At 29.7% G+C, this 20,926-nt stretch overlaps 1 protein-coding gene across 1 annotated transcript in view; it reads left to right on the top strand.

The window, feature by feature from the left end:
• The window catches only part of LOC131850522 (A disintegrin and metalloproteinase with thrombospondin motifs 1-like), a 43,987-nt gene that overhangs the window by 729 nt on the left and 22,332 nt on the right, over window positions 1-20,926 (top strand). The window contains exons 2-6 of the mRNA XM_059200771.1: window positions 148-254; window positions 594-762; window positions 2,452-2,617; window positions 16,945-17,085; window positions 18,076-18,195. Of these exons, the coding sequence (XP_059056754.1) occupies window positions 148-254; window positions 594-762; window positions 2,452-2,617; window positions 16,945-17,085; window positions 18,076-18,195 (703 nt within the window). The remainder of the gene's footprint in view (window positions 1-147; window positions 255-593; window positions 763-2,451; window positions 2,618-16,944; window positions 17,086-18,075; window positions 18,196-20,926) is intronic.

Here is a 20,926-nt window from a genome sequence, read left to right as displayed (position 1 = left end):
TAAATTATAATAGTTCTTTCAAATAACTACGAAATATGGAATTAATATGTTAGTTTAAGAACGTGCGATACGGCGCATTTCATTGTTACTGGAATTGCAATGTTATTAAAATTGATCAATGGATAAAATTGTTAATCAATATTGCAGGTGTGAAAGGACTGTGGCTCGAGATGGCAATAGTGGCTGATCACTCTATGCTAAAGTTTCATGGTAAAGAAAGAGTAGAACACTATATTTTAGCTTTAATGAATATCGTAAGTATGACGAATGTCTTTTATAACCACATAATAACATATTTTTTTCGTAAGGCAAGCTTTTTTAAACTCACTTAAAAATAAGATTTTAAAATGAAGAAAAATATAATTCTCAATTTAACTTCTATGTATTTTTTTTATTCTGTTACGTCTTAACTATTTACTACGAAAACCAATTTTGATGTAATCATAATAAATAATAATCTATATTTTAATATTATATAACTTTCATTAAGATTTGATCAGTTCTTTCTGAGTAATCCTTATCGATGTGGTTGAACTTGCATTATTCGTAGCGAAAATATTGTACGCTCTATATTTTTATGTAATGATTTGTAGGTCAGTGCCATCTTCAATGACCCATCAATAGATTCAAACATGACACTAGTTATTAATAAACTATTTCTGAATGATGATAAGGACACACTAGTGAAATATGGAAATGTTAAAAAATCTTTGGAGGCAGTCAACAAATGGAATTACCGACATTTAAACAAATTACCTAAAGGTACGTTGAGAACCGGTAACAGTGAAGATGTACACGTATTTACATGTTGTATTTCTATATCTACTATAATACATGAGTGCTTAATTTACTAGTTTTTCGGGTAAACACATTAAATTTATATAGTCAGCATTTTATTATTAAGATTAATGGAAACCGATATAAGATAGTATAGGGGAAGGGGGAGTGATGTACTCAAAATTTAGTTTAAGTTCTACTTGGTCCCGTTGGAAATCATCGTCATTGAGTTTACCATGATGTGCTAACTGATCTTGCTTTGTTTTCATCCCATCGTCTTTCACTGGTGCCCCACCAGCATATACCTTTAGTCATCCACTAAAAATGAATACATATAACATAATTATGAAAGTAAACATTTATACATCTGCCATATACAAATAAATGAAATTAAAGTGTCTGGTTATTCTTGCTAATCTCTGAAACGGCTGGAACTATTTCGACGGTACTTATAGCATATAGTTAAAGTTATAAATAATAACATAAGCTACTTTTATTTTATAAATGTTATTCTTTTATATAAAAAAATTACTAATTCGCGGACGAAGTTTCGAGTATCAGTTCGTATACGATGTAGGTACTTGTTTACTTTAATAAACAATGCAGATTTAATAACGTCACTTTACAAAAATATAACACTTATGTCTACATTTAACACAGCATTTAGGTAAGGTACAATACAAAAGATATATTATTTCGAATAATGAATAGTCTACCCTACCAATGTTTACGTCATGCGATAAACAGCGTATAACAAAACAGAATTCATTTTTATATAATAGTAATATATTAGTACACAGCTGTCTCCCGTAGCTTTGAAAACGTCGCGCGTCGTGTTGTTAAGTTAATCATTTCAAAAATCTTCTCTTAAGTTACATAAAAATCTATATTCCAAATTTTAGCCTTCCAGGAATGTTTGTTTACCTACTACTAATTAATATTACTACTAAGTACTAAATATAGATAGGAATTCTCAGAAACCAGATGAACTGTTACTGTGTTATATTATTTATTAATTAATATCTAATTCATCGCATAATGCTGTTATATATAGCTGAAATTAATCAGGTTATTTGATACTTCATTCCAAATCTTGGTCTCATTTCTTTTAAAAATTAATCAACGTTAATTATTGGCAGCACTAATATTATTACAAATATACGAGTATCTCTATTCTTGTACAGTTAGCAAATTTCAGCTTTCATTTGAAATAACTTAATGCTATAAGCTTAATTTACATAAATTACATCATGTACAGCAATTTATTCAATCATAAAATTATTTAAATACTTTAAGTTATAAATAGAAGTAATTAATTCATTATTAAGTAGTAATTGCTTAAAATTGTTGTTGTCAAGCTCATGTTAATAAGGTTCAAAGTGAGACGTATCTCTTCGTACTTTTCATCAATATATGTTATTAACTAATCTGCATCTTGAGAGAAAGGTCAATAGTTTAGGAATAAACAATTAAACAAGTATACATTTTATATCATTTAATTTGCTATATTCTCATTCATTCATTTTTTCATTTGATAAATAAATATAGATTTAAAAAATCCGAGATAAATGAGTGCATGTTAATTTTTGCACTCATTCCGTTGACAGTTAACAATGTCTGTATCTACCCCATCTGACATAACAGTGATAATATACTTTGTTTTATATAAATTAGATACAACAGGCTGGGACGTAGCAGTCTGGTTAACCCGAGTACCACTTGGTGGGCCCTCGGGTTTCGCTCCTGTGGGAGGCGTTTGTACCAGCATGCGTTCTGCTTCTATTAACCGAGATGAGGGCCTCACTAGTGCCTTCGTAATTGCTCACGAGCTCGCCCACTTGTAAGTACTTTATTTTTACTATATCTACTATAAATGTCGGCATTGTATTAAAATAATAATAATATTATTAAGTTGAGTTCATCTCAACGCTAATTAATTATATAGATATGCATCTGACTTCCCCATCTACAGGTATAGTCATGAGTATGCATGAAATATTCCATTGATATTGATATATTTAGTGTTAGAATAATCATGCACTTAATTTATAGATTAGATTAGAAATTTGACAATACTAAACTAAAATATGATCTTTCAAAAAGGAAAGTTATTTGATTTTCTTTCTACTATTGTGTAGTCATAGTTGATATAATGTGTTGTTCTATTTTAAGAAGAAACAATTACCTAATTAATAATATCGAATCAATAAGTTTTTTAAAAACAAAACTTTGAGCTAATAAGAAGAACAATTAAGAAGTACTTTAGAACATCAAATTAAATGCAGCATTATCATATATATATATATATATATATATGTACTCGTAGTATAAGTAACCAACGAGAGAAATGAGTATCATACTAAGCGTCGCTCAATCTTTAGTTGCATTTCTTCATGCGTACATTTACGCGGATTCCGGAATCTTTTGAATTCTCTCCCAGAAATTACTATAATATATTGACCTATCTGATACCAATATGTGATCTCCAGTATCTCTATCCTTAAATAATATGTAAATATATTGGTATTTTATTTACAATACAATTAAAGTGTACTAATATTATGAAATCAAATGTTTTTAAAAATTAATTATATAATTTATCTCAAATCGGTATTTCAATAGGCAGTGAATTATTTACAATCGTTAGAATTTAATTAAGTTTTATTTAAAATTGTCTCTTTCGACTTCTATCTTCTACTCAATTATGACAAAATCAAAAAGCAACTTGAAGAGTTTACCTGTTTATATGTACCTAAGTTTATATTAATCGTCACGAGTGTTGGATATTAGTTTCGAACTTTTACTGTATACATAAGCCCTCGTATATTACACGCAGTATAAACTCAAACAATAAACAAACATCCTTGGAGTTACAAAATGTTTCCGGATAAAGTATACGGCGCAGTGCATACAAGGGGCCATTAAAACCCTTTGTTAAATTACTGCGTCGCACATACGGTTCAATTTCGACTTACCGACACGTCTCTTTTTTGTTTCGACAACATTTTAATTTGCTTTAATTGTTTCTATTCTATTACCGTCCTTTTTAACCCCTGACGGAGAAAGAGGTGTGGTACAAGTTTAATGTGTCCGTGTGTCTGTCTGTGGCATCGTAGCTCTTAAAGGAATTTGCGGTTTTTTGTTTTTAAGCGATTAAGGTAACTTTAATTTTTTTTATTCGACAGTTATTCAGTTTTGAAATTTTATTTTTAATGTTTTAAGCAATAAATGCTTTTAGATCTCGTTATTATTCTTCCTTACAAATTTCTTCGCCACTTTCCGTAATGAAGTCACCATTGCGTAAGTATGTTAAAATAAAAAAAAGATCTAATGAAAGGTACTTATATTAAGTTTATATTTATATATCAAAAAAGTTTCTTCCTATTCGCATTTAAAACAAACTCCAATTGAACGTTGAACACAGTTATTAAATTTGCAATATTTATATATGATGAAGATATGTATATTTAAAACGCATGTGCTTTACTGTAGTACGTAAATACGAGTAGGTATTTTTATATCATTCAGTATTAAATCAGGCCTCAGCGGCAGAGGCGTGTTCAATGTACCGAACACAACAAAGAATCCTTTTGTAGGCTTTTAATTAACAGCCGATTTATTCGCCAAAAGGATAATTCATACAACGATCGTAAAATACTTGTTCGTAATTATAAATTTTGTCTATATTTAATTGCGAGAAAATGTAAAGTCACTATTTTAACATCATAACTATAATAAGTACTCATGTTTATAAATATAAATATTTACCCATGGTCATTGTGGTTTAGCACATCGCTTTACTTCCAATGGTCTTGGGTTCGATTCCTCCCACAGTATTAACATTTGTATTTGTATGATTGGTTGTATCGCTCTGGGTGTTTACCTTATTCACTTCGCCGCAAATATAGTGTTGTTAGTAATGGAGATACCATTACTAACAACCCCCTCCCCTTTTGCTAACAATGTACTATTTCCGGTTAACCTCCACGAGATGCTTAGAACCTTTGTGGTTAATTCCTAGTATTTAAACGTTTGAAACCATATTTGAAAAGCATTAAGTAAACATAGAAATTATGTTATTGCAAATGAAATTTTACTTGCAAGATACAGTTTGTTAACATGTACACACATAGTGCAGATTACGTAGTGTAGTATGGATAAGTTGAAGCATACGAGCGCTAGAATTTTTTGTCAATCAATATAGAATTATGTTATGTTACAAGTGGATGATACAAGAATGAAATTAAATCAAGATAGCTCGTCGTAGCGAATTCATCAGAAATTAATATAGTAATATATATAGATACAAATCATCAAACAAATAATGTGATTGTTCTATATATGAAAGATCATCTAATATAAAATATTTAGGGATAGTTATTGATAATAGATTAAATTGGAAACAACATATATCCACTCTTTCCAAAAGATTTCGTAAATTTATATATCTATTTAAAGAACTCCGAATACTTTCGGACCATAAACTACTTATTCAGCTGTACAAAGCGTTAGTAGAATGTCTACTTGCCTACTGTATTTGTTCGTGGGGTGCAGCTGCTAACACGTATTTATTAGAACTTGAATTAGAACTTAGAACAGCTCTTTGTACACGACAAAGAGCTGTACTAAAGGTACTGCTATGCCTACCGTTTAGGCATCGAACGTGCAGAGTATAAGAACTATGATACGCAAAATTTGATAAATGTTTAGTAATATTCTTTATTAATATCACAAAGTTTAATTTGCAAATAATTTTTTTTATTACAAACACACACATCAAATGCGTACATACACGCTCACCTACATATCCATCATACATACATACATCATACTAGTACACAATGCAAAATGTTATGTTTATTTCAACATCTTTGTTTTTCTTATAACTTAGAGTTTTAAACATGTAGATATAGGTAAAATATTGTTTATACATATGTCATGTTATAATAGTTTTCAACAATCTTCATGTATTGGGAAGGAACTGGCTTCTGTCATACATCTAATTCTAGTTCAGAAACCAGGACTACATATAAATACTGAAAGGATTGATATTGTCTAGAAAGTGTACCTATTGTATAAATAATATTGTAACGATCCTTCTGAATTAAATAAAGATTATTATTCTTATTATAGATATATATATATATATACAATAAGGCCACTTGTCCGGTTTACAGACAATCCTTTCCTGTTGGTTACAGTGCAGTATGATTACATATTTTCTTTTATATATTGCACTGAACGACCTCAGCACATCAACACAACGTATCGAAATATTTCATCTATTTCTATTCCAGTAGATTACATACCATTTCATGTCGATATTCGCGGTTATATTGAGTTGAGATACAATCTACGCAAATTGCAATGTTTATGAATGCCAGTGTGAATTCCTCCATATGGGGGTTAGATGTGTTATTATTTATATATATTTGACAGACTATTGAGCGTTATTTGACTGAACCTGCCATCACTTAAGTGTTGTTATAAAAACATTGCTTCTGTTAGCTGCATACAATATAAATCTACTATATATTATCTTACGTCCTTACATAAATCGTGAAGAAGCTAAAACTATTATTTTATCCGTTTGTACGTGATGTCCGTTATGATCACCTAAAGAACGACTGGATTGACTACATAACATGTTGTTGAACAGGTCAACGTACAGGCTAAAGAAAGCTAGAATAAATACCCCTAGAAGGAGAAAATAATAAATTGTGAGAAAAATTTATCATAAACTAGCTACACCCACGGTTTCTACCGCGAGGTTCACACAGGTTATAAAATAACCTATGTCTTATTCTGAAGTCATATTACTGAAAGGTTTTATCAAAATCCGTTCAGTAGTTTTTGGGTGAACATCCATCCACATTACCAAGTAACATGGACTATATTTTATTTTTTAAATAATTGGAGATATCAATATAAACATAAGAGTTTGCTATTTATAAATTATTTTTCGATCTGTCGTATTTTCCTATACGAAAATATTTTCGTATGATGTCTTTAATGGTTAATAGTACCTAAATCATCTTTATATTTTTCTTTATTGAACTACTTACTTTTGAATGGCATTAAGTACTCCAAATTTTTTAAATAATGCGTAGATATTGTTTATATATCTATATAATTTTATTAAATCGTTAAAATACCAGAAATCTATTACTTACCATCTTAAACAAAACTGTACTATCGTGTAATAAACATTCGAGTATGTTGTTAGTGTTTTATTTGTGCATCTGTTTAGTCACTACACAACTAAACAGATGCATATACGTATATATGTAATACTAAGAATATCCACTTTCAGTCTCGACATCCGGTCTATCCCAGAGGACTGGGTATTATCTGAATAATTTAAATAAACAAGTGCTATTAGTAACAGAAATACCATTGTAATTTGCTTGTTTCGTTTCTGTATATTTATAACTAAACGTACTTATTTGGATTTATACTTAAATATAGTGTCTTGTTTATCATCAGAGGTAAACATTAAAACTTGTTTTTGTCACGATTTAAGTTATTTCCTCTCGCAAAGCAAGCTTTGTAAATTATTTGCGCACATTACTTAAATGCTTGTAAAGGGTAGGTAGAAAAACAATACCGAGATAGGAGATTCATATATATATATAAACCTCCTCATGTTTATGCAACACACCAGTTAAAATATTATACTGTGTCCACGTTGGCATAGCATTGATATGTTTGTATAAATATAATAGAAATGTCATCAGCAACTCAAATAAATCCTCCACTATTCCCTTAAGCATATTTGTTTTGTTCTGAGTTGCTGAGAGTAGGTAAATACGTCGTAGTAGAAACACAGTGCCTGTATGTTGATATTATTTACCTGTTTTCTATGTTATTTGTATTTGAAGATTTGTTTGAGACTGTGTTACGTTTAATTGTGATTATTAATTATAATGTAACTAGCTGTGATCTGCTACATAATATTGTTTGGTCGTAGTAAACATAGTCGATATTCGTAATTATGATTATGAATATACCTTCACTTCAAATTTCATTAAGAGATATTTAGGCTATTGAATAATTTCCAATCACACTCTAGCTCCCAAACTTGATTCTTCGCTGTTCTATTCATTTCACCTGAAGTTAGCTTTAGGCATATGCTCTCTGTAGATAGGGGAAGTTAATCCAAGAATAAATAGTACCAATTTCTATAAGTAATACATTCACTTTAAGATACATCATATTGCCAGTAAGTTATATAATTTTAATGACGTCATAATAGTATGAGTCAAAACTAACCACGAAGAAGCCATTCCTGGTTGTATTTTGATTGGACCTATGTATAGGTAATTAGCAAGATTTTATGGCCTTATTGCGAAATCTTCATGTTCTGAGAAAGTTGTTGAATCCGTAAAAATGCATACTCTTAATTATATTTTAGTTACGTATTGATTACACGTAACATTTATTTATTTTAGATTAAGACTAAGGGTTTATATGTTACTGATCATATTGAATTGCCCTATGGCTATTATTAATCTTCTTCAATAATATTACTAAATAATTTTACTCATGCTCCAAATAAGATGCGTGTATTCACAATTAATAATGATTATGAACTGTCACTTACAATTCTCGTCATATAAAATAGTTGGCCCTTTTTTAAGCATATTTACAGTAAGTACTTAACAATACTCGATTTTTTATTATTTCTTATATTCTTAAGTACCGATTGTAAACATTATACTTAAAAAGGCTAAAACTCTTTCAGATTAATCTTTTAGAAATTTCATCATAATATGTTGAGTATTTAAAAAGAAATGATATAAATATAGCTCTTTTATATCCTGCTTAATAAAATATGGTTCTCTTTTATGTCCTCCATACTTTTTTGAGTAGTAAGTAAAAGATTCTTCGCCTTTTGTATTTATTTTTTATATTCTTAAACTATATATATACATATTATATAATAAAATATTTTCATATTTTAGCCTTCTTTACCTATCTATCCTCTACTCTATTAAATTCAGTCAAATCCAATAATTTACAGAAAGTGGTAGTTACGAAGGATTAATTATTATGAAAAAAAATATTATGTACACGTATGTTATTACACGAATGTATGTTACACGAAATTTCACTATCCCAATGTATGCATCCAATACTATAGAAGAGAATGTGAATAATCCATTGCATATATTGGTATCCTATATTGAAGCATTATGATATAAATACTGTTAGTAGAGAGCACGAACCTTAACAATAATACTCGAGTGTACTCACAGAATGCGATGATGCAAGTGATTTAACTACCAATCTGATTGAAACTGGCAACTGCCGTTTAATAAACAAGTGCAGTATAATGAGTCACAGAGTAATAGCATAGTACACACTTTATACACTATTAGGCCACCGACGTTACAAACCATAGACCACACTGACAGTTGTGTAAATTAATGTCTTTTTTAACTTCCAGTAATTTAACATAATCTATACTGATGATAATAATAATAATAGTAGCCCGTGGATCTACTCCCAAGCTAAACAGGGCTTGTGTTGTGGGTACTAGAAAACTGATATAAATACTTAGATATTATTTCTTTTATAAATACATACATAAATAATAAGTATCCTGCGAGGAACCGAACGTTAGACGTAACGCTAAACTGCTAGACCACCGAAGCCGTCGAAGTTTGATGTTATCTAATATTCTCGTATCTGTGTCATAAAGAACAAAATATATAAAGAGGAAAATTTTGAGGATTTTTCTTTTTTTGTATAGGATTAATTAAAGAAAATCGATGAGATTAAAAAATTCTTTGACCTATATAAAGTGTGCATAACGCACCTTTTTATATGATAATTATATTTTTTTATATATATATTTAAATATTTTATGTTTCGTTCGATTTTTATTGTCACTTTGAAATATATGTCTTTTACCATCAGCGACCGTAGTTTCTCTTGTAACTAAAAATATAATATAAAATATATACAGTCCTTAGAAACATTAATAATTAAAATATTGGCCGTAATTCGGCCTTTAGGCCAAGTACCTCTAGGTAGTGTGCCGTCAACGACTATAACGATATCTCCAATTGAAACTTGTGGCACTTTACCTACGAATTTTCTTGGTGATAATGTAGGTAGGTACTCGGTTATCCACCTTTTCCAAAAATGATCCGCCATACGTAGTGCTCTCCTCCAGCCTGCTCTACTACATATATCGCTGTCCGTTAAATTGGCTGGTTCTGTGTTGGCGTGGGCTGCCTTGCGGTGATAATGTAGCACGAGTAGCCGGACAGTAGGGTGTTTTCCATCAAGCAATATAAAGAGACCTACCTTATAAGCTCCTAGCTAATGCTACTAGTACATTTCACGAGGAAAGTGCATCGAAAAACAACTAGTAGGATTCCTATTATGATTATTTATATTATGTAGTGTTTACAAAATATTTTGGTATTAAAGTATTTCTATCAATTGTCCATAATACAATATCTGCTTAGCTGGGGTCTAGATGGCACTTTGTTGATTGTGCTGGGCTTTTATTATTATAGCTTTTATTCAGATTAACTTAAGCTAATGTTATAATATTTGTGATATTTATCAGATATAAGAAAGCCTAATTAAAAAAAATTACTCCTTTACAAGTGGTTAAATTCAGGTATTTATTTTCTTCAGGTGATATTAACTGTATTTTACAAGTATTCATAAAATTATTGCTATACATATGTATATATAATTTAAGTATTCGTGTGAAACTGCGGTGAGACGATAGTTATAAATAAGTTTTAGATGATAGAGTTATGTATTGTAGATAAATATTATTGCCAAACCCAGCAAATGTTTTATTTACGTTTCTAATCATACAACAGTCGTGCTTTGGTCATTAGTAAATATAATAAATATGAACAAACAAGAAGCATAATATGAAAAATGAGAATACAATTATGTAAAACATGGAACTGAGCCAATTTGTAATAATCAATTTGCGCAACAGTGTACTTGTGTTCACGCACTCGTCAGTTAAGTACAAGTACATACACTGGGCACTAAAAATACATGTACTAACTGAAGAGCCCTGACCTTTGATGTGTTGTGCTTTCACAAATATATTTCCGTTGCGGTCATCTGTCACTAGAATAAACAAGGGTACCCGAGCGCTGAAGGCCCACCAACTACAGCTCCTTTTGTGTAACTTATTTTTAACTTCCTTGGAGAGCTCGGCTGTCAGAATATTATTATTGTATTTTAGGTACTATAACAATATTTTATTCGATTATAAGGTTTTATTCTGTTACTGGAATGATATAAAATGACAGGATGATGTTCTCTGTAATTTGACTTCCGTATTCTCGCTCTTCTGACCGACACACATATTAAAAAGGAACTTGCTTAGCGGCAACTGTACGTCATACGAGTAAACGACATAATACATAGTATTTATGTTAAAAGTTTTATTAGAGGTATGTAAGTGCCAAGATTGAATATAACAACACTTTAATATTACTTGCTAATAAGATTGACAATCATAATGAGCAGTAGTATGCGTTTGTTGATAACTAATTATGTATACAAATTTACAGGTTTTTAGGTATAACTTCTCACTTCACGCTCTGGAACGGAGACTCATTTTGACACTGTTATTCTATATGAATGTAGTATCTACATAACTCACATAACTCACGTTATAATATTTATGTATTATATAGGTTATAATTTGTTTACAAAATAGACATAGTAATCTTTCCCCAAAAAGGAAATTTGCCTCTTTATTATAATTTATAATCACAATAAAAAAAGATCGATTATTTACTCGAGTGTTAGTGTCGTGACTATTTTTTAAATAATAACCATACTAATACAAACAACATATATATAATATTAAATACGAAAGTGTAGGTACATATCTGTCAGCTTGTTACTTTTTATTGTTAGTACATTAAATAAACGTTATACATATCTTAACGAATATCTGAGTCTAAATAAAATTCAGCAAGAAGATATCATATATGTATCACGAGAACAGTCATATCGTATCTTTATCTCAAAAAATAATCTGAAATGTGCTAAATTAGGGGATGAAACTTTGTGTACACGAAGTCACGAGTGAAAGAGTCTTAAATATGTTTAGATCATTTTATTTAAAGTAAATCGTATATTTATACGCGATGGCCATGAACAGTATTGTTTCGTAGTATATATGGTTTGTTACTCTAGATAGCCATAAGAGATCGGTAATTATAACGTTGTCGCCATGTTACTACCATATATGTGATAGAATAGAGCCAATTCTATATGGTAGTGTTTACAACATCTATGCCAGTACCTTGCATATAAATATAGCAAACGTTATAATTAAAAATTTAGGTTTATTACCAGGCAGTATAAAATGCGTCCTTACACATATTATCTGCCAATAAAAATAAACTCGTTTAATCCTAAACTCGTAATTCGTCACGTCAGTTAGCCCACAACTGACCTAACACGGTCCAATAGTGTCTTCGTATACCTAAAGCGCAGGCAGGTAGACCGTTTTATAATCGTTAATTTAAAAAGAATTTCATACGTGGAGTTTATACGAGATTTAAACAAACAATTTACAATATAATTTTGCATAAGATGTATTGAAATGTCTGTTTGAAACATTTAATTGCATAAACATACTTTGATTTGCAAAATTTAGTCAAATATGGTGCACTTATTTCAATAATAATGATTATTATTATGTAGTAATCTCCTTTTTTTATAAAGTCTAGTCCATATTACCTGCTGATATAATAGCTTTTTGTGAGTTAAATTATTCTTAAAAGTTAGTTAAGAATTTTTGTAAGTTCATTCAGAACAAACGTGAAAACAGATCCTCTTTTGATGATTAAGCTTTAAAACTTTGGAGGCAAATTTATACGAACGTTGTTTTACCATATAAATTTATACTGAAATTTATTAAAGTACTAATACCGCTATTAAAAAACATGGATAGGTAAGTAGGTAGGAGTGTAATATTTAAGGTATGTTATATTTTAATACGAATAATAAAATAATTAAAATTATAAATTTTGTACACATCATAATTAGTTATGTAGTTTTCTGTGAGATAAATTATTTTTAAAATCGATTAAGAAGATTTGTAAATTTATCCAGAACAAACTTGAAAACAGATCCTCTTTTGATTAGGCTTTAAATCTTCGCAAACATCCTCAATATAATATTATTAATAAATATAGTAACTTACTATGTATCTATGAAGTTGTCTATCTAGTGTTTAGTATGTAAATGTGTAACAGTATTGAATTTTGATAGTCACGAGTGCACCGCCTCGCCTGGCCGCTGAGTCCCCACACTTGCCACTCGTGTTCTCACGGGTAATTAACTTCGTTTACTTGGATTAATTAATTCGCCCTGAGGGAGGTCTTGGATAAACATGCAAGAGGATTAATCATTAATTGCCGTTGCATTAGTTATACCTAATACTACTGGATTAATAAATCTACATACCTACTCGATATATGATTGATTTATTATTTAAATTAAATAAAAATAACTTTATTCATGTAGATATATTCAGTACGTGACGTAGTTTGAGCCAAGTAGTAACTCTTGCACTTACTCTGTTCAAATGATAGTGTATTTCATTAAAATGATACAGATACAACTGTTATTCCGATACAAATTTCCAACAAAAAATGGAGTCACTAATCTTCACGACTGGCATATACATTGGTACTTCTATTCAATAGGAATAGTCGATGTATCTTATTAAAATTCTGACTGAATTGATAATATACATGGGAAAATCGCAGAACACAATACCTTAGCAATTATCCCGAGTATGTTGGGTCAAGGGAGATTTTTATGAATGAATACGAAAGCCAAGTTGACAATGACTTTATGACTACTCTCAGATACTCTCAGTGACGAAACATTCTAATAAATAACAATACTCTCAGTATTGTTATTTATTAGAATGTTTCGTCACATGAAAGAGAATCATATTATACTGTCGTCAATATTAATTAATATAGCAAGTGAGCCCATTTAGTTCACTTTACGAGTAACACGGTATATTCCCGAACACTCACGATTACTCTTGGACGTCGGAATTGAATTAAATGGATGAGCCACGTTTTTTTATATACATTATGTACATTTTGCATGTACAAGTTGCAACTCTTTGAATCTGTAAAGAGAGTTCTAATCTCTTTTTTAATATTCGAATATTCTAATATTATGCATGTGATTTTTTTATCATGAAAGTGCGCAGCATGTTGGTGGAGACCCGTGCCATAAACGCCTTGAAACTAATTTTCTAGTATTTTAAATAGGACATAGGTACTGTATACCAATATTAATCATATACACGCAAACGAATTTGCAACAAACTTGTTTGAAGAACATTTTAGCTGATAACTAACTTCTATAAAACAATTTAGGAGAGAATAATTCAAATTGCATCAGCTGGTCAATTATTACCATCAGTGACAAAAATAAAATAAGAAGCTTAAATATCAATATTGTATACATCGAAGCCTCAACGAATATTTACAGAGCGGTTGTTTAAATATTCCGAGAAAAGTCGATTGTTTGACTTCGATGTTTCTACTTGGCTCATCTTTGATACACAATGATATCATGTATAGCCGTGTACCTCCCGAATACTTTATTCGTATGACTGACTTTGCCTTTCTAATCTATCATACTAAACCAAAAACGTTACAGATATTTATATTCTTGTTGTTTATTTCCAAAAACGGAAATGTTTCTCGATATTGGTAGGTATGTATATAGTGGTAGTAGTTAGATATATTTATCTTTAATTACAATATACCAACTTTTGTAAACAACATTCCTACAGCTACAGTTAATCATCGTATTATAAATGATAAATGTAAATGTGAAATTATTTATTTATTTTTATTTATTTATTATTAAACTGAAACCACTATTTCTGAGATCAATATGTACATAGACGTTAGTTTATATTTTCTACGTTAAGGCATTAAAAATGAAATAAATTTCAATTTGAAACATCATAGTAGGTACTAAAATTGATAGTTATATAGCTATGCAAATTCAGCAAAGGGTGATTTCTTTACAGAGTTGTCTCTCTGAGAGCTGTTCAGCCTGTTCGTTCTGTTACGAAGCAATTTACTTTGCCTTATTCCGGTATAAAGGATCAAACATGACAGTGAAATGACAGGGTATAGAGACATAACAATGAAATCGAAATGGAAATCAGGAATAAAGTTATAATGTATTGTTGAAGACCTCGGTAGTCTAGCGGTTTAGAACACCGTTTTACTTCCGATGGTCGCGTTTTCGATTCCTCTCAAGGTACAAACATTTGTATCGATCTCTGTGTTCTTATGTATACTATTATGTTTGTATTTGCAAAAAAAAAACGTATCTAAGTATTTATAGCAGCTATCTAGTAACGATAACACAATCTTTGTTTACTAGGACTAGATGGCGCTGTTTGAATTGGTCAGGAATATTATTATATTATATGTGATGCTTGTGATGCTGCTCTTAGGTATACATATAGGTGATGGGTAACGCTTTCTATTATGTCACTTCAGCTTATTTCGAAAAATAAAACAAAATTAAAGTTATACATCAGTACGATCCTATCGATTACATATCATATATATGTATATATATTTTATACGTATATTCCGTAATTTAAGGTGAAATCCTTAGCTTGTTGTGTTGTGTTGTTGATGTTATACGAAATATAAATTTTAAAAATATAAATTATAACATATCCATAAGGCATTGACCTTACAATTGGATTAATATTTGTGGCTTAGATATAGTGGTCTCGTGACGCGGTTTGATCATGCTAATTGCCTGAACAGTCTGAAATTAACATTATTAGTATATTCTGTAAGTATAAATTCGATTGACCTCTCAAGATATCTGAAAACATCACGCTAATATGTATATTACTTTAAGGATTTAATCTATCCGTTTTTTTTAAATACGTACATATGTAAAGCTCTATTAAGAAAGTATAATCTGTAGTCAAGACTATGTCTAAGTTCTGTAAAAAACTTACTTAGTTCATTGGGTAGAATAATGTTAAAAACAATTAAAGATAAGCATACAATTCAGATCCATACAATACATGAAACATACAAAATTAGGTTTTTTGTTTTTACCTACATTTTGCAAATTATGCTAAAATAATAGTTGTTATTACACATATTTATTTTCAATTTTCAAAGTCTAAAACTTGAATAGCAAAAACAACCCCAATATGAAAACTGTATGGTAATAACAAAATAATTTTATTACTACCTAATACTATACAGTATTAGGTTGTCTGTGCTAATACTTAGCATACGACTACAAATCGAGCTTTTAAATCTTCAAAGGAATTACCGCTACATTATCAAGCTACGTTGAAGTATTGCATCTGTGCAAGATTTCTCAGAAATATTTTGAACGAAGATTAAATTCCTGGTTAACCTCTGTAATAGTTCAAGTGCTGTAAAAGAACACTGAGTAGTGCTCTACCAAAAATAAATAATTATTTATATGAACTAATGTAAAATAAATATATACTATTATAAAATAGGTACTTTAGAAAGAAATAAATTGCTAATAACTGTAAGCGCGCTACGCTCGTGTTGATTTTGATTAGGTATAAATTGACGGTCATTTATTAATTTATAATAATCTGTTGAAGTATTTTTGTATCAAAGTTTTCATCAGCTATGTTAGTTATTGAATGCAATAAAAACAATGAAACATCGTCGATTTTTATCGTTTTGTTTATCTGTTTATCGTTTTCTGGTGGTGAAAAACCATCACTAATAATTTACTTTAAATATTGGATTCAAAGCTGATCGTTTTTTCTATAATCTGTAAATATAATAATAAAAATGTTACTGATCGCTGTACCTGTACATTCATTCATAATTTAAGAGCCACTTTCTTGTCGGTGGAGCGCTTGCCACTTTCCACGATCTTACATCATCCACTTTATAATTATGTTGATACGATGCGAATTTATTTGATTGAATATGAATGAATGAATGAATCTATGCGCTTATGAGCCTAATCACAGAAAAGACCTAACTGATTAGAGCGCGTTTTTTTTTTGTTTTATTGTAATCGGTTTACAAGCAAGTTATAAACTTATTTCGAAATATAATACATATGTATATGTAGATATACATTTTTGTCTAGATTGGGATTAACCCACGACGGAGATGACCAATGCGAGAAAGAAGCACACAGAGGTACAGTGATGGCGCCTACCGTTTTGGCCACTCTCCAAAATTTCGCGTGGTCCAGCTGTTCCAGAGAACAATTTCATGACAAATCCAAGTACGTAGTATACATTAATCAACGACATATATGGACTTCCCTTTGTTATACTAAATACACATGATCAGATGGCACGTTTCCAGTAGTATAACCCAGATTCTACAGTCTTGGTCAAGGTCAATGTATAATGTGTACTAAATGAGTATGAAAAGATGTATATATAAATACCTGTAGCTGGATTACTTGCAGAATAGTAATCTTTTGATGTTTATTTTTTCATTGGATAAGAATATTTAAGGCAAGACAGAGTGTGTCGTAAATTGACGCTCCGGACTTTAGAAAAATGGAGAGCAATTAATTCTTAAATTTGCAAATCAATTCTTGTATATCTCATTTTTTCCATGCTTAATATAAAAATATTATTATACATATAAATTTGAAAGGTTTTTGAGAATGAGAATTTACATGGAACTTACTTTAATTTAATACATAATCTTCAAAATCCAAAACATAATCGTAGATAATGATTAAAGCATAATTATGACCACAAATATCTATATAGAAATAGTAACAATTTGTATACCGAGTATATTTTTACTGAGATAGCTTCCTAAAAAGTCATCATACGAAACGTATATAAAAATGAACATTTACAGCATATAAGTATAGCTACATTAGATTACAATCTAAATACGTACTGTATTTGTATAACGATGAATGTAATGTTTATTTGAATCTAGGTGTATATAAATAACATCAACTTCCGTGGTACTTGACATATAATGTATGTACTATATATGATATATAACCTTACCTATATATTATCATATTACGACTTATTCGCTTACACTTATATAACCAAAATCAATTCTTATAATAACACACCCTACCTATTACATTAGGATGTAGATAATTGAGTGAATTGGTAGAAACCTATCTATAATCTTTCCCCACCAAATTATATTTTCCAACTACCAAATCTTCTATAAGTTGCCAGGCATGAAAATAGAATAAATTAAGGTAAGCACTAACGAATTAATTGCATTACAGAAAATGGTGGTGCTTGCATCAACGTAGCCATGATGAAGGAGTGGAGTTGGGTGGTGCTAAGGCATTATCCAATTACGTATTCACTATGGACGAGCAGTGCAGGACCGAATTTGGCGAAGGGTTAGTATGCTGCCTTAATTGAGAGCAATTCATTATACATGCACGTATATTTCATCGTTTCAGACATATGTATATTGCATCTAGACTTTCAAGTATATTTTTTGATCAAAAACTACACAAACCTGTCAAATTTGGTTCATATATTGAGACTTGCGAGATAAATATATGTTCCAAATTTCATAAACATATCTCAAACGGTTATTTAGATATTAATGTCCAAAAATCGTCATTTTTATCACTGATCATATTCAAATTTGGTATATATAATATAAAGGAAAAAATCTGAAACTTACTATATATTATTCATTTCAACTTATACTGGACGAATTAAAATTCTATGAAAACGTCGATAGCCACCAATTATATAAAAATCTCATCTTGTAAAAAGTCAATATTTATAATAACACACCCTACCTATTACATTCAAATATTGCATTGAGCGGTAAACACTAGATAATTTAGATGAAAATATACTCGTAGAAACCTATTTATAATCTTTTATCCACATCGAAAAAATTATTTTTATTTTCCAACTACCAAATCTTTTTGTTTCTATAAGTTGCCAGGCATGAAATATATTTGAATAAATTAAGTAAATACGTATGGTATAGACAATAGTTTAAACCAAAAATTAACGAATTAATTGCATTACAGAAAATGGTGGTGCTTAACAGCATCAACGTAGCCATGATGAAGGAGTGGAGTTGGGTGGTGCTAAGGCATTATCCAATTACGTATTCACTATGGACGAACAATGCAGGACCGAATTTGGCGAAGGGACGTTATACCGTATTTGCTGCCTTAATTGAGCAGCATTTGAACATTTAAAAGTTACAAGAAAATATAGAAAATAACATTATACAGTAATTTATCAAAAATAATTTGGTATTAATTTAGCATAAATAAGAATATTTCATCGTTTCAGACATATGTATATTGCATATATATTACAATATTAATAGTAACTAGCAATCGAAAGTAATAATTGGTATATGAGAACTGGCCAAGACATTTATTATCTTATAAGAAATAAATCGTATCTAAAATGTATCAATTGGTATATAGCTATCATTTCACATTTATGTTTTTGATGGGATATATATTACATGACATTTCTAAAAAATCGTATCTAAAATGTATCAATTGATATATAGGTACTTACTCGTACTTATAATATATTTCTTTTATTTTATATATATTTCATTCTTTAACAAGCCATAACTTTTGTAACTTAAGTTTAGTCTGAATTTATTTACATATCATCCTTTTCTATCACAACGTTTTAACTACTAAGTCTCAGAGCATAACAAAATAAGAAAGGAAAATAAGTAAAATAAAAATGTAGTCGCAAAATAAAAAAATAAACATTACTTTCAAAATAGAGGATGAGCTATTACCTAAAAGAATATTAAAATGTAATGAGTACAATTGATTTAAATTATATTTTTCATTATCTCGCTAAGGAGCTTCAAGGTACAGGAATAACGCTACAGCACGATCAACAAAAATCTATAATTATCTCTTCACATTTAGTGTAATTTGGTGTAACCTCTATATATGTTTGTTCTAAAATAAGAACAAATGCTATCTTATATACTCTAACCTTAGATGTCTTTATAATACGAGGAGTCGTTTTTAAGTTTCTGAATGGTATTTCCCTTAATCACTGCTCCTCTATATATTACTTTAATTGAAAATGTACACAGGCACAACTCTAATCTTCCAGAAATTCTAATAATTTGGCCCAATTTAGCACTTCTAAAACTGTTGTTGGCAGCATTATATTTATCTTCTGCATCTAAGGTTTATTTACATTTCCCTTTTTCTCCAAGTAATGAACCCGGGATATATCCCGGGTGTATTTAAATGAATGTTTCATTTATTATGATCTAAAATCTAAAACTATTACCAATAAGTCAAGAGCATTAATCAATCGTGTTAAGAAAAATATTATGTAGGATGTACCTACATAATATTTTTCTTAGATAGATAGATAGAATAATCTAGATACAGATTAAGATTGCGAAAAAAAATAAAACTCGGATATTATAAAGTTATTTTTTTAATACTGGTTTCATACGTATTATCCAATAAAAAATGTTTCATAAATTAATATGTATATATATAATTAAAATACAATATTAAATAATCTCCTTCATTGGGTAAGGTTTTATTATAAGCTAAGGTTTTATTAATAATGTAACATTCGTTTTATCTGACTATAGATATCTTTTAATTTAATTCTAAATGTTAATAATGCACACTTATATGCTTGATTGTCATCAATGTAGAATAAGAAAAACTTCCAAATAATATTTAATACAGATATTTTTATACTCCCCGGGCTGCGATGATGATGATGATGATGACAGATATTTTGATTTATTTTGCATATACATATAATGAATATTGTAAATTCAACATGCATCTAATGTAATGTATCGTTCGAACAAGTGAATGAATGAATTGAATCTTCCGGATCTTTAAGAAATATTCAGTTAATTTTACTTTAAACTAATGTTACATTCAGTGTTAAACGTCGTCGGACTGTAGAAGAATAGAGTAAGGAGGTAAACACTACAAATAATATAAATATAGCCACGGGAAATCTGTAGGGATTTTAACTTTGTTAAAGATGAATAAGAAAGTGGGAACGTAAATTTCATATAGATAGCTAAAGGCGTTTGAATATTTCTGTACATGCCAGTCCTTTTTTATATAACTGGTAACG

This window comes from Achroia grisella, unplaced genomic scaffold (assembly GCF_030625045.1).
Source record: "Achroia grisella isolate CSIRO2021 unplaced genomic scaffold, CSIRO_AGI_Agris_v1 utg770, whole genome shotgun sequence".
Lineage (NCBI taxonomy): Eukaryota > Metazoa > Arthropoda > Insecta > Lepidoptera > Pyralidae > Achroia > Achroia grisella.
Note: the sequence above shows the minus strand (reverse complement) of the source record. Positions and strands in the feature narration are given on the sequence as shown.